This window comes from Mizuhopecten yessoensis, unplaced genomic scaffold, assembly GCF_002113885.1.
Source record: "Mizuhopecten yessoensis strain PY_sf001 unplaced genomic scaffold, ASM211388v2 scaffold10905, whole genome shotgun sequence".
Lineage (NCBI taxonomy): Eukaryota > Metazoa > Mollusca > Bivalvia > Pectinida > Pectinidae > Mizuhopecten > Mizuhopecten yessoensis.
Genome location: NW_018408780.1, coordinates 262065 through 276585, shown reverse-complemented (window position 1 = coordinate 276585; position 14521 = coordinate 262065). Strand labels below are relative to the sequence as shown.

Here is a 14521-nt window from a genome sequence, read left to right as displayed (position 1 = left end):
TAATGTAATTACAAGATATCACAATTTAGAATAAAATATATAATTAAAATCACATTTCAGCTTGTAAATAAAAAAGATTTTTTGTATTAAGACTGAGAATAATAATAGATCTGACCTAATAAAAGTTTTTTTAATTCAATCATTGACATATATCAGTATGAAAATCTAAAAAGTCTGATACACTGTAAAAAAAAGAAGGCAGATATTACTATAATGAGACAAAATGAGACAAACTATTTTAGTAAATGAAGGTATTTATAAATAAAAAATAGATCGCATAATAGGAGTGGTGGTGATTGCCATTTACCTAGGATTACACATAAAGCCACAAAGTGGCTTATTTCCAATGGGGTCCTTTAAAAATGGAAGAAAAATAATAAAAAATGAAGAAAATCAATCCGGTGACGGTTCAGATAGCACAGAATAGGATATGTGTGTATCATATTCGATAATTAATCAACAAAATTGTATTTCCTAACACAATAATACATAATAATTATTATTTTACCTGATCATCACTAACCCTACAGTACCATTCTTTTTATACATGTACTTCATCATTTGCCAGGCTAAGACTTTTTGATTTGTACTCATCTAGTGTATTTGCTAAAGAAATAATATTTTAAGTTATTCAAAAAAGAGTTCTGAATTCATTGCAAATGTTAGCAGACGAACTTTGATTATAATTGCGTTTCGTTTCAATATGCATTTGTAATTTGTACGAACAGTTAATTTTTAGTAGATTGATGAAATATTTTCGTAAATAGATCATATCAACAACAATTAAATGACGCTATAAATACAAAATGTTGAAGGATTCATCTAAATTATCCTTTTATTTCATAACAGAAAATGATAATATTGTTATATGGGATTTATGAAACATTTTCTATTATACGAAAATAAGAAAACAGGTACTTGTCCTAGCTTTACATAGTCAAAACGAAAATGGCCAAACGATAGGCCTACCGAAAGGCACAGACAGATTTTGAGAAATCACGGCGCCAAACAGTGTTCGACTAAACAAAACTTGTTATTTTATCTATAGTTAAGGCATTTCTGTGTTCATTATGCATTTCTTGCACGATAATTATTATTTCTATCGATTGTCTTGACATAATTGTCTCGGTTGCTAGGAAAGTGTCATGGACGCTTAACTGTCTGAGAACTTTTACACTTTCTTGCCATTTCCAGACGTCTTCTTGACAATCGGTTTAACGTTGTTAAAACAAAATAAAAACTGTACCGTTTGAACAAATTTATATTTTCTGCTGCAAAAATGACGACAGAGGACAGATTTTCCATGACTGCTGAAAAGTATCTGGGTAAGATTTTGCAATGGAAGAATTCATTGAATGTTTTCCACTTATTTAAATCAGCTGCGCTTATGAGTTTTAATAACCATCATTAAAATGAGGAATGTTTTTGAAAAGTCGATACACCATTTTATGTCATAACTTTTCACTATCTGAATCGCCGAGATTGAGTGCCAAAATTCAGCACCAGATTTTACTTCAATAATGTTGGAGCAGGGTGGTCCTTTTCAAATGAGAATATATTAAATGGATTGGATCATATATTTATATTCCTAATACAAGCCTCGAGTAATTTCATGTCTCATTTGTAATAAACCCCTATGGGTTGAGGAAGTACTACATGTTACAGGTATCATGAAACTAGATGTACAAAAGTTGTGACCTATTACTGTGGTGTTCTTGTCAGCAATAATTTAAATTGTGGAAGAACATAAAAAATTAAACCATGTATTCTTTATTTGGAAATTATAAAGATCAAAAGAAACTGCATGCTTGAGCTTCTATATTAAACATGGCATAACCTACATGTAATGGTTTTAATAGCTAGAGGGACTGATAATTAATGTCTAGTAAAGTCAAGTATAAATCACGTACTGTCTTGTGATGTGCAATCTGTTGTATTATTTATTTTTCAGCAAAACACAATATTCTTGTGTATTTAGAAGACAGTGTTGCTCAGCTGTTGGAGCACAGAGAGGAGAACCCTAAAACAAATGCTGTTAAATTCTTCAGTGAATAGTAAGTACAGTATAAATTATGTATATTTGTAGTGGAACTGGACTAAGTCTATCCCTGGTGACCAAGTAGCTGACTTGGTTAGATAAACAGTCTTTATTAAGAAACTTTAAATGTCACTGGACCTCTATTTCTCCCATGTACCCTTCACAGGTGTGTCTCACGTTTTAGCCGGGAAAGATCAGCTTGTCATCCCCTAGGGGGAGATAGCCTCGTGCCGATTAGCACATGTTCAATTGTGACATCATTAAAATGCGTCATCGGTCATTGTGACGTCATCAAAAGTGAATGACGATATGCATACCCCACATGTGTTTTTGTTTACAAACATCACAGACTGCTGTCGGTGGAGTTGTGACTAAAATAATAGGATGGGAGAAAAATAATCATTTCCTAGAGCCTCGGGTTAGACAACCAAAACACATCACCCCTCGGGTTGGAGATTTCTCTGTCACACCCTCAAGGTAGGGGAAGATTCCATTAGTCACATCCATCTTGACAAACATGATGAGTAACTATGACGCTGATCTTGATGACGTCATAACACTGTTACCACGACATCAACACAACACAATGACGTCATCAAACCATGACCTCACAAATTGTGACGTCATCATCATCACTTGGTATTGATACCATTGGGGAAAGCAGTGTTGAGTCTGTTCAAATGACTTCTCCTAGATAACCAAAATGCCCAGGGAACTCAGATATAGGGCCTGTAGCATGCTGGGATGAAGGGCTACCAAGTTTGTTCAATTGAATGACCTTGACCAACTTTCAAGGTAACAGGGGTCAAATGTCTTAAAAGCTTCAAACAACTTCTCAATAACCAAAAGGCCCAGGGTACTGAAATTGGGCCTGTAGCATGTTGGGATGAAGGGCTACCAAGTTTGTTCAAATAAATGAACTTGACTCACTTTCTACCTAATGTCCTTGTTCGACATTCAAGGTCACAGGCGTCATATGTTTAAATCTTTTAATAGGTTCTTATGAATCAAACACTGATATTCTGCTTGTAGCTATACTGTAGTCCACTTTTAAGATTGCAAGTGTGAGATTTTTTGAATACCAGGTGAGCGATGCAAGCCCATTGGGCCTCTTGTGTTTTTTCAAGTCTTTTTTTAAAACACAATTACAAAACATGACATATACATACACACACACACACACACACACACAATTAGAAACTATTCATGGTTCAGCATAACACTCTCTTCACACAACATCATCAGATGATACTACTACTTTTCAATATTTTGCTTTAACTGTGTTTTGTATATGTTTTGTTGTGTTTAGCTTCAACAGTTTACGAGATGGCAACCACACCATGTTTAGAGAGTACAATTTTGTAAAGTCCACTCCACATAACAGAGCCTCCTTTGTTCGACTTTTCTGGAAGTGCTACAGACAGATTGGTAAAAAAGGAGGTCAGTACTAAGTATACATTGACAACAATTACTACATAAATGTACATACAATATTGTTTCAATATGTTATATTTGCATTTTAAGAAATTAAAACATTACTTCAGCTGTACTTAGTGTTGCTTTGTAACAATATTAACCATTTAGCATTATTTTTATACTAATTCATGTTTCAAGAATCTTTTGATTATCAAAAGGATCGACCTCTTATTTAATCTTTATTTGTGGAAAAAAAAACCAGTCGAATCCTGATATTTTGTACACCGTAATTTAATACATGATGTAGTTACGACATTAGCATTCTAGTGTAGCCCTATTTTCTATGTGATTGATGGATTGTTCCGTCCCTTGCTGTACTGTGGTTGTACAGTAGATGTACTTGTTGTTGTGTTGTAGATCTACTGAGTATCCAGGAGTATCACTCTTTGTTGTCACTGTTGTGTCCAGACTTTCCATTTGAACCTGTACAGAAGACTGCAAGGTGAGCAAGAAATAATGACTTGTGATCTATAAAGAAATAATGACTTGTGATCTGTAAAGAAATAATGACTTGTGATCTGTAAAGAAATAATGACTTGTGATCTGTAAAGAAATAAATTTTAGAGGCAAAATAAAATCTTTGGTGAAAATTATATTTCTTATTATAAAAGATATATTTCCTTGTGATAACTGATAAAGGACCTTCGATGTTCTGTTCTCTTATCCAGTATCCGTAGCACCTTTGTTTTTGTTATTGTTAATTTGAAAGAATCTTAAATAAATCTTTCTTATAACAACTGATATACATGGACAGGTCTGATTAGTAATTCAAAACTGATTGTAATATTACTGATTTCAGAATAATACTGCTGGATGATGCCTTGGACTGCCTAATATCCTTCGCTGACTTCATCTATGCTTTCCAAGTACAGTTTTATTATGAAGGTAGATAATGATACACATGATTTTTTGTTTATGTAAACGAAAGTGTAGGCATTTTTTGCTTCATTGTTAAAGCCTGCCATGTTAGTTAAAGTCAAATCCAAGTGGTGTGACATCTTCTTAGCAAGAACTGAGTTAGTGACAATGGAACAACAAAGCAAAAAATTAAAAGAGCATAATAAAATATTTTGACCTTCATAAATCACACAAGAAAATAGCATATCTCGATGCTCTGTGTTGTAAGTTTGTCTGTCAACCATCAGAAATAATGATTTTCTGAGCAAACATTTAAATAGCCATTCAACTGTGACATGAATCATGTCAACACTGTATGTAAGGGAACCGGAGGTGTTGCTATTCAACTGCGACATGATGACACTGTATGTAAGGGAAACAGAGGTGTTGCTATCAAAAAAGGGAAAGTTCACAATCACAGTTAAAAAGTCAAAAGCATCCTAGTAGTGTTTTTGAAACCATGTTCTGGAGGGCACACAGTATATGATGGATGTTGTCAATAAAGTTCTTGTTATTTAAAAACAGCACATCGTTGTAATATCTGAAACTGAAAATAAAGGATTTTACAAGTTTTTGTTACCAGTTTTTCAATAAAAGATCATCATAATTTAGTATTATACAATTCATTTATCATGATTTTACTAACAGAATAAATTAATAAATAAGGATGAGTTTAATCATCAAATAGATAACTGGATGCAATTATAATATGACTATATATATATATATATGACATATTTGTTCTATACATATATACATCTATTGTACTTTATCGTCTCCTCATTGTAATAATAATCATCAAATATTCATACATTTTAATTCGCCAGGCTTAAGTTAAAATATAATGACCAAGGAGTGCTCCCCATCCCCTGTAATGTTTTGTGGGGTTTTTTTTCTGTTTCAGTTTATTTGTTTTTTCTCTTGTGTGTTTGATGTCATAGGTTTATATATATTGTTTTTGCATCAGCGTCTCGGTGTATGTCTTTATGTATGTACATGACATGGGCAATTTTTTGCTTAATATCTGCTTATGTGTTAATAATAATATCTTACATGATGATGATGATGATGATGTCTGATGATGATGATGATGATCTTTGTTTAAATTGTATGAACAATCATGTACTGAGGAACAATGTCATATATGTTTTGTCTTGTCTTGTAAAAAATGAAAAAATAATTANAAAAGAACACTATTTCAATGTTTTAGAGTTTATGGAAAAGTGCCATGAGATTTACCTGTCACTGATGCAGACCCAGCGTAGTCCTCGGGACCCAGTGGTGGTACCATCAGGGACAGAAGACACAAAGGTCCACCAGAATAGCCACCATCCTTCTGATGGCGTTGACGCCATGCAGTATTTCAGGGCTGTATACCCTCTGTGTGATCGATCCACCTTCAGGTAAGTATTTTCTGTATGGACCACTTCTATGCAAAATTCTTAATATTTGACGGAATTTTAATTAGATTAATTACATGTACTGGACCATCAGGTAAATGTATTGTTATTTTTATGGATTAATAAAATAATTTGTCTAGAAAACAAGACATGGAATAGAGTGCCCAAATTATGGTCCTTGAATTATGATGGGCAACGGGAAAGGGAATACTTAAAAATCGCAGTATACTAGAGAACAGAGAAGGGAGTACCCAATAACATTGAAAAGGGAGTATACTCACAATCTTATCAAGAGCACTAGACAACAGAGAAAGCAATACCGGAAATCTTGTCAAGCACACTAGGAAATGAAGAAAGAAGTACTCTAAACCTTGTTTAGTTTACTAGACAACAACAAACGGAGTACAATGAACAAAAAATGGGAAACGGAGCAACACAGCTCTTTTTTCAGTATACTACACAATGACAACAGAAGAGTGAAGAATTTTCGTATTTTTGAAGCAAACGTAGGAATTTATAGAAGGCAAAAGTAAACAATGTGCTTTTAAATTTGTTTGTTAATGTAACATCATGTGAAAATCAAAATTTTGTAATTTTAGTTTGGATGTAGATACAGAAGAATTTGATGATTTTATTTTCAAAATTTTCTAGGCTATGTATTCCAACCTGGTTATGTTAATGGGACCTTGGAAAAACTTTGGAATCTACAGGTACTGAGGGTATCCAAGTTAAAAGGCACCATAAATACTCTCAAGATTTACGATATACAATCAAGATGAAGTTTTAATATATGTTTGTTGTTTACACTACAAATAACCTAACTTGTAACAGAATATCTCATTTATCATCAGCACACCACCAGGAAACTATCTGAAGGAGATTCTGTTTAATGTTCCGAGGGTGTCCTTCTACGGGTTCCTAATGGCCCTTGCTAAGAGTGAATCTATCAACGACCACATAGGTAGGTTTTCTTTGGCACCTGATCCAGTATATGATGGTTCAAGTAGTCACATATATAGTACAATATATGTAGATGATTATATATATAAAGCTTGTAGGAAAGGATGATGTATAGTGCTTTTATATCACAGAGGTCAAATCTGCTTAAAACTTATGGCCTGAAAATATATTCAAAATATTTACCCTTCATTACACATTAATTACCATTGTGATACAGTATAAGTAAGCCTTGACTGTTTTCAAATTAACATGTTTTTATTCAACCTTTTGCATATTATACATTTGACAGTATATTGTACATGTTAAAATTAACATATCTGGTATATAAATATATAGATCTGTGAACAATATACAATGAAAAATTCCACTTTGAAAAAAAAAGGCTTGACTGTTAATAGCATTATAGGGTGAATTTGACAGTAACCAGTCTGATAAGTTAATCCTGCGAAATTAAAGCATTTTTCAGTATCAACAATATGATAGATATAATTTTTTGTCGTCTCTACCTATTTTAAAATCAACTATTTAGACAACTTAGATAGTCATATTATATTATGTAGACTATTTGTATAGCACTTTCAGGAAAAATTGGCCTTGACCTCGTAAGGCAGTAGTTAAGATTATTGTGGCACCATCCTATAATCAGTTAAATTGTATAGATTTACTAGTCATAATCACTTGAAATGAAAAATAATTATGGATACAAAGGAAAATTAGATCCAACATCTGCTAGTGAATGTTCAGCGAAATTCTGCTTACTCCAGTTAAGGGATTCTTAAATGGAGTTCACTAGTCTAGCCACATCCTCGATATCCAGGGGTTACGTTTACGTTTGCTCTCTACACCCCTGGAATATGTCATGGCAAAATAGATGTGCGCCACCTTGTTCAAGACTAATTCCGATCCTTTGATGTACATCAAAAGAATCTCGCGTTCATGTAACGTAACGGTAAAAATTGACAGGCTTTGAAGTCGGGCGTCTCTCCTTTGAAATCTTCAAAGGACAGGTATCAGCCTAGCGATTGGTCAGTTTTTTATACCTGAGACCAATCAAACAGCTATCTTCGTGCCTTCAATGTTGCCATGACATATTCCAGGGGTGTAGAGAGCGAAAGTAAGCGTAACCCCTGGATATCGAGGATGGTCTAGCCAAAAAATTCAAAAGAGGAGATGACCAGACATCATCAAATAGGGAATCTTGGCAAATTTAATTCAGTTTACATAGTTGGCTGTCATTATAACCAAATAATTGTAATGAAGCACCTATTCAATAAAAAGAAAATATGGATACAGAACGACAAGCAAAGAATACATTTTTACTTCACCATATGGTCATTTTTTCTATTTGGATACTTAAGGACACAAGAATGATAACACACATAATCTAAAACATGTAGACATACAGTGGATCCGGAAACTCTACAATAGAGAGATAACATCTCGCATACATATATGTACAGTAGTACAGTAATATGTACAGTAGTGTGTACAGTTATATGTGCAGTAGTACAGTAATTTGTACAGTAATATGTACAGTTATATGTACAGGAGTACAGTAATATGTACAGTAGTGTGTACAGTTATATGTACAGTAGTACAGTAATTTGTACAGTAATATGTACAGTAGTGTGTACAGTAGTACAGTAATATGTACAGTAGTGTGTCCAGTTATATGTACAGTAGTACAGTAATATGTACAGTAGTGTGTACAGTTATATGTACAGTAGTACAGTAATATGTACAGTGATATGTGCAGTAGTGTGTACAGTTATATGTACAGTAATGTGTACAGTTATTTGACAGTAGTGTGTACAGTAGTACAGTAGTATGGTGATCTGTTTACAGGATGGATGCCCCAAAAGTCGGAACTTTTGGAGGGACCAGAGTCGGAAATAGCCTTGTAAGGAGAGCTGGTGTGCTTATTATGTCTTTATTACCAGATCGTTTCAGCACGCCTTTTTTGACTTCAGTACAGTGATACCACAATTATTTGGCACAATTGCACTTAAAACTTTTCTTCTGATTTGTTTTGATTTTTTCCAATAAAAATCCCAGTTATTTTGTTTGTTTAGAGTTTAGAGAGTGAATATGAATAGAAAACCAGTTGTGTTTATATGGTGTTGCACTTTTCTCCCAATACTTTTTTTCCAGAAACTATTTCCTCAACATTGAATAATATACCGATACATTGTATCTAACTTTTTTTTCTATGAACGAGTGTTGTCTTGTTTTCTAAGTATCCCATTCTATTCCTGAAACATTTTATAAAGATGAAATACTTGTACATCAAAACATCAAACAGATGGTATTGTGACCTACTTGAGTCCCACAAAGAATATCAACCAAACATATTGTTTAAATCATATATCACTTATAGTATTGTTATTACCAATAAACATACAAATTTCAGTATTCAGAACAATATTTATTAACATATTACAACAGTAAGAATCATCCCTTAAATCGATATTCAGATACCTGGTAGTTCTGTAAAAATTTGAAAGTATAGGCATGACGTGAAACCAGAACATACTAAAAATAAACTTTTCCAATAAAATTCATAACATGCATATAAGGTTCATTTTTCTTAATGTTTTTTTGTCATTCACAATCGCTTAACTGTCTTTTCTGTCTTGTGACTTTAAAATTCTGCATTGCACTTATTGTAGCTTGAACGTTTTACACTGTTTTCAGGGAGACTCCCTCCGAAGGCTGAACTATTAGAAGGAGCTGACTCCGAATTAACATCGTAAGCTATCCCTTTCTCTCCCATATATATACACCTGGTGTCCCAATGGTTCTCTATACAAATGGTGTGTTTTACTGGGGTAAAGAAGTAGAAGTGGAAGGGAGGGTGAGGACTGATTTTCAATTACAAAATCAGTGTCATTAATCCAGAAAAAATCTTTATTCTGGATACTAGAATTAAGGTAAAATTTTCTTTTAACCCTTTCATCCCTAGGTAACTTGAGTAGACTCTACCATACACTCATCTGGATGAGTCTATTATGGTCTACAGTGGTGAATGGGTTTAACAAGGGGTGTTTATTGCTGGTGAATTATGGTAAAATTTCTGTTCAACAAAGTGGAAGTGGGTGTAGCGTAATACCAAACACAGGCTTAGCATCTGTGATAAAGGGTAGACTCATGTGTGATCTTAATTCACTCCTCCTTCACAAAACCTCAACCCATGTACTTAACTTCACTCCTCCTTCACAAAACCTCAACCCATGTACTTAACTTCACTCCCCCTTCACAAAACCTCAACCCATGTACTTAACTTCACTCCTCCTTCACAAAACCTCAACACATGTACTCAACTTTACTCCTCCTCCAGGATTCCTGAGGACAATTGTGTATTGTGAAACTTTCACCAATCATGTGTTCAAACTTTAATGGTAAAGTCCATATTTGGCCAGTGTTAATTTCACATTTCAGATGTAATTACTATATACATGTATGTATCTATCAGTGTTCCTAGAAACCCTAAATGAGGGGTTTTTCACCGCCAAAACAGTTGGCTGTACCCTCAGTTTTCAAGAATTGCCTTATACATACCTAGGGGGTACAGAATCTTGAAGATCAATGTATCAAATATACCCCAAAATGCAAAATTCTGAGGGAACACTGATATATATTTGATGTTATAATAAGTTAATAAGATCATGATCACTTTATATTAATTTATGTTTTAAAATACTTTATACCTAAGACCTGGCTAAATATGCAGGACGATATTTAGCAATTATGCATGTGATTTTGTGACAGTTTGATCTTAGTTTGAAGGATATATTGGTGTACCATATGACACATTTTACATGTAGTTTATGTTAGTTAAGCTCCCTTAGATAACTGAGGTCAGCATGTATGCATGTATTACTGTGTAACTTTTTCATCATTTAATTAGCCAGGTCCATATTATTGCTCTTAAGCAAAAGTTGATAGTTAATTAATGTTGAAAACCATTTGGAAGGAGAAACAAAACCTCCTTTCTTTACATTTTGCTATGCTAAGATTTGATGAAGGTTAAGCTGAGTAAAGGCATAACAGTTAACCACAGTTCTCAGTTACCAGTAACCACAGTATTTGTACAGGGCACAGTTCAGACTCTACACTGTATGTCTATGATATAGATACATGGTACACATGATTGATTGATTGATTGGTGGGGCTTTACGTCCTTGTTCCGGTTATAACCGAGCCTAGAACAATACATGGTACACAAGATGCTTGTGTGGCTTATAATACTACAGTCAATAATGTTACAGCTCCTGTGATTGGTTGAATGTACAGACGATAATGTTACAGTTCCTGTGATTGGTTGAATGTACAGTCGATAATGTTACAGTTCCTGTGATTGGTTGAATGTACAGTCGATAATGTTACAGCTCCTGTGATTGGTTGTGATTGGTTGAATGTTCAGTAGATAATGTTACAGCTCCTGTGATTTGTTGAATGTGATCAGTCTATAATTGCTGTTCAGAATTACAGTTGTTTACAAAATGGAATCTTTTATGAAAACTTATGAACCATTAAATGTTGAAAAAAACACACAAGTGTCTAACAGATTGTCGATGATAAAATAATAGTAATTTTTAAACTACAGAGAAAACAGTTACATGTGACCTAGATTATGTGTCAGTATGTTGGACATAATATTGCTCACTTAAATTTACTTCAGGCAAATCACATATAGCATCAAAATTACTGAAATATGGAGATTGTAGAGTTATATCTATCATAGCATAAGGCTGGTGTACTTTTCAATCCATTTTGGAAATACTAGGTCAAAGGTCAAGGTCATACTAACTATAAATTAATTGAAATTTTGTGAAAATGATGCTTTCTGGTTGATATCACTTGAACAATACATCCGATCTAAACCAAATGTTGGAAGAGGAATATCGCTGTTAATTTTGAGGTGACAAGGTGGCATATTATGGTATGGAATCTGAACAAATGTTCATTTTCCAGCATAATTATTATGCTTACACCCACAACCCAGGAGCTTCTGTGGGGAGCGGATGTCACTTCTACTGACTATTTTACTCGTTTCAGTAGTGATGGGAAGTGCCAAGACAATCAACAACGTTTGTTACAATGTTATCATTATTTACCAATCAAGTAATGACTGATTATGACTTATAAGTAGTGTCAGGGTTTATGTGAGTTCCATGTTATGAGTCAGGTTCTGAAATAGCAAATTACATTTTCTGATCCAAACAGTTATTTTGTTATATTTATTTTTCATTTTACCATTTTTATATATCACTTAGTCCAATTAAATGAACTAAATGCATTATGCCATAGTACATTTCAATATGTCTTTCAATTTCTTTTTCAAATCTTATTCAAACTAGTCATTGTGATAATAAAAGTTTTTTGACATATCGTTTAAGGAAAGGTCCTCATATGTATGACTCCAAATGAATGTTTTTTTTCTTTTTTTTTTTCTTTTTTGAGTCCAATCAAAGTTCAAAGTTCACATCCATGATCATGACCCCTGATGGGTTGGGTCTTTTTTTCCACTCAATCTAGCAGTTTCATCATGTAGATTGGTAAAAAAGTAGTGCTATTTACTTTTTGTACATATTTGAAATCCAAGATAGCTTTCATTGGTATTTATAAATCATACATTAACAAAATCATAGGTGAGCGATTCAAAACCCTTTAGACCTCTTCTTTCTTGTTGTTGGTAAAAACATTACGATATTTTTATCTGACTGAGGGTTTAAAGTGGCAAATGTAGATCTCCAATGCTTTAAATCTATGAAATCTATGGTAAATATGAAGAAAACAGTTCTCCAGTATATACATATCGGTAATACAGTCACGTTTCTCTTTTTCTCAGATTTCCAAGGATCCATGAGTTGAAAAGTTGTCTAGTCAATGGGAGTATATCTTAATGCTCCTGATACAATGGGGCTAGCGGTAGCACTCGGGGAAGTGGAGCTGATTTCTCTGTCTCATCTCAAAAACAAACTCTACAAACTTTATTGTCAATTAATATGATTATTTTTTGCCACAAAACATTTTTTGTACAGTTTCAATTTTTGTTTTTTAAAGTAATATTTCATGAAGAAGATTTTTTAATGCGGAAAACATAATTATTTGGCTTGTAAAATATTTGTACACAACTTTAATTTGTTTAATTGCTACTTTTTTGAGAAATTTTGTAAGCAGCGTTGCTAGATTATTTGATTATTATCTTCCAAAAATTCAAGAAGTCTATATCATTTGATAGTTTTTGGTACAATACTGTATTGCTTTCATTCAAATGGATTTTTAATGAAATCTATTATTTCATAATTGGATTTTCTCTGTCAAGTATTGGTACAGTTTTATACTGGCATTGTTCTGTTGCTTCTGGTGCTTTACTAGTGGTAGCGGGTTGGAGTGCTGTGTGGTGTGATAACAAACCGTGTGTTATATGTTGTTGATATACAGTTGTTCACTTAACTCATTCACCCCTGAAATTTCAAAATGAACTATTCCAACCTTTGATTTGGAAGAGTTAAAATGTGTCTTCAGGGGTGAATGAGCTAAACCCTCCAGTCAGTATGCTTTATATATATTCCATATTCCAACTATTGCTAGATGCCTAAAGGAAGGTACAGATAACTGATTTGTGGCTGAGCCTTGTTCTTGTAAATTTCAGGGGAAGTAACTCTAATTATAATATGCGATTGTGAAAGTAGACTAATTACCATATTACAGTGTACATTCCAAAGACTAAGAATATATAGAACCAAGATTTACCATTTGTGTCCTTGATGACAATTCCAAATGTCTTGTTTGTAGACGACTCTCACATTTGATTGATCACATCCCCCACAAAAAAATTCCAGCAGGGAAAAACAAAATCTCTTCCAATCAAAAGTTTTGCTCTCCAAAAGGCCCATGCAGTGTTTTTGATTGTTGAAAATCTATACCCACCATGTGTTTATCCAGCACAAAGTAGACAGGATGCATTTACTAGAATCACCCTAAGCGTATGTTTTTCAAAATAGTTATTGATCTTGTTTTGTCCTCTTTCTGAATAACATTTTTAAAGGCGTGCAAATAAAACGTTTTAACAAGGCAGTGAACTTGGGGATGGATGTTATTTTTTAACAAGGGGATGAACGTGGGGATGGATGTTATTTTTTTAACAAGGCGGTGAACTTGGGGATGGATGTTATTTTTTAACAAGGGGATGAACGTGGGGATGGATGTTATTTTTTTAACAAGGCAGTGAAATTGGGGATGGATGTTATTTTTTAACAAGGCGGTGAACTTGGAGATGGATGTTATTTTTTAACAAGGGGATGAACGTGGGGATGGATGTTATTTTTTTAACAAGGCAGTGAACTTGGGGATGGATGTTATTTTTTAACAAGGCGGTGAACTTGGGGATGGATGTTATTTTTTTAACAAGGCAGTGAACTTGGGGATGGATGTTATTTTTTAACAAGGCAGTGAACTTGGGGATGGATGTTATTTTTTTAACAAGGCAGTGAACTTGGGGATGGATGTTATTTTTTAACAAGGCAGTGAACTTGGAGATGGATGTTATTTTTTTAACAAGGCAGTGAACTTGGGGATGGATGTTATTTTTTAACAAGGCAGTGAACTTGGGGATGGATGTTATTTTTTAAAAAGGCGGTGAACTTGGGGATGGATGTTATTTTTTTAACAAGGCAGTGAACTTGGGGATGGATGTTATTTTTTAACAAGGCAGTGAACTTGGGGATGGATGTTATTTTTTTAA

General features: G+C 33.7%; 1 protein-coding gene across 5 annotated transcripts in view; it reads left to right on the top strand.

Moving 5' to 3' along the window:
- Positions 1-947: 947 nt before the first annotated feature.
- LOC110463425 (UPF0705 protein C11orf49 homolog) overlaps positions 948-14521 on the top strand; it is a 28338-nt gene continuing 14764 nt past the window's right edge. For all 5 annotated transcript variants that reach the window (XM_021518018.1, XM_021518017.1, XM_021518016.1 and 2 more), the window contains exons 1-8: positions 948-1325; positions 1952-2054; positions 3348-3478; positions 3872-3956; positions 4314-4399; positions 5622-5814; positions 6663-6772; positions 9466-9520. In XM_021518018.1, coding sequence (XP_021373693.1) covers positions 1280-1325; positions 1952-2054; positions 3348-3478; positions 3872-3956; positions 4314-4399; positions 5622-5814; positions 6663-6772; positions 9466-9520 — 809 coding nt within the window. In that variant the 5' untranslated portion in view covers positions 948-1279. The remainder of the gene's footprint in view (positions 1326-1951; positions 2055-3347; positions 3479-3871; positions 3957-4313; positions 4400-5621; positions 5815-6662; positions 6773-9465; positions 9521-14521) is intronic.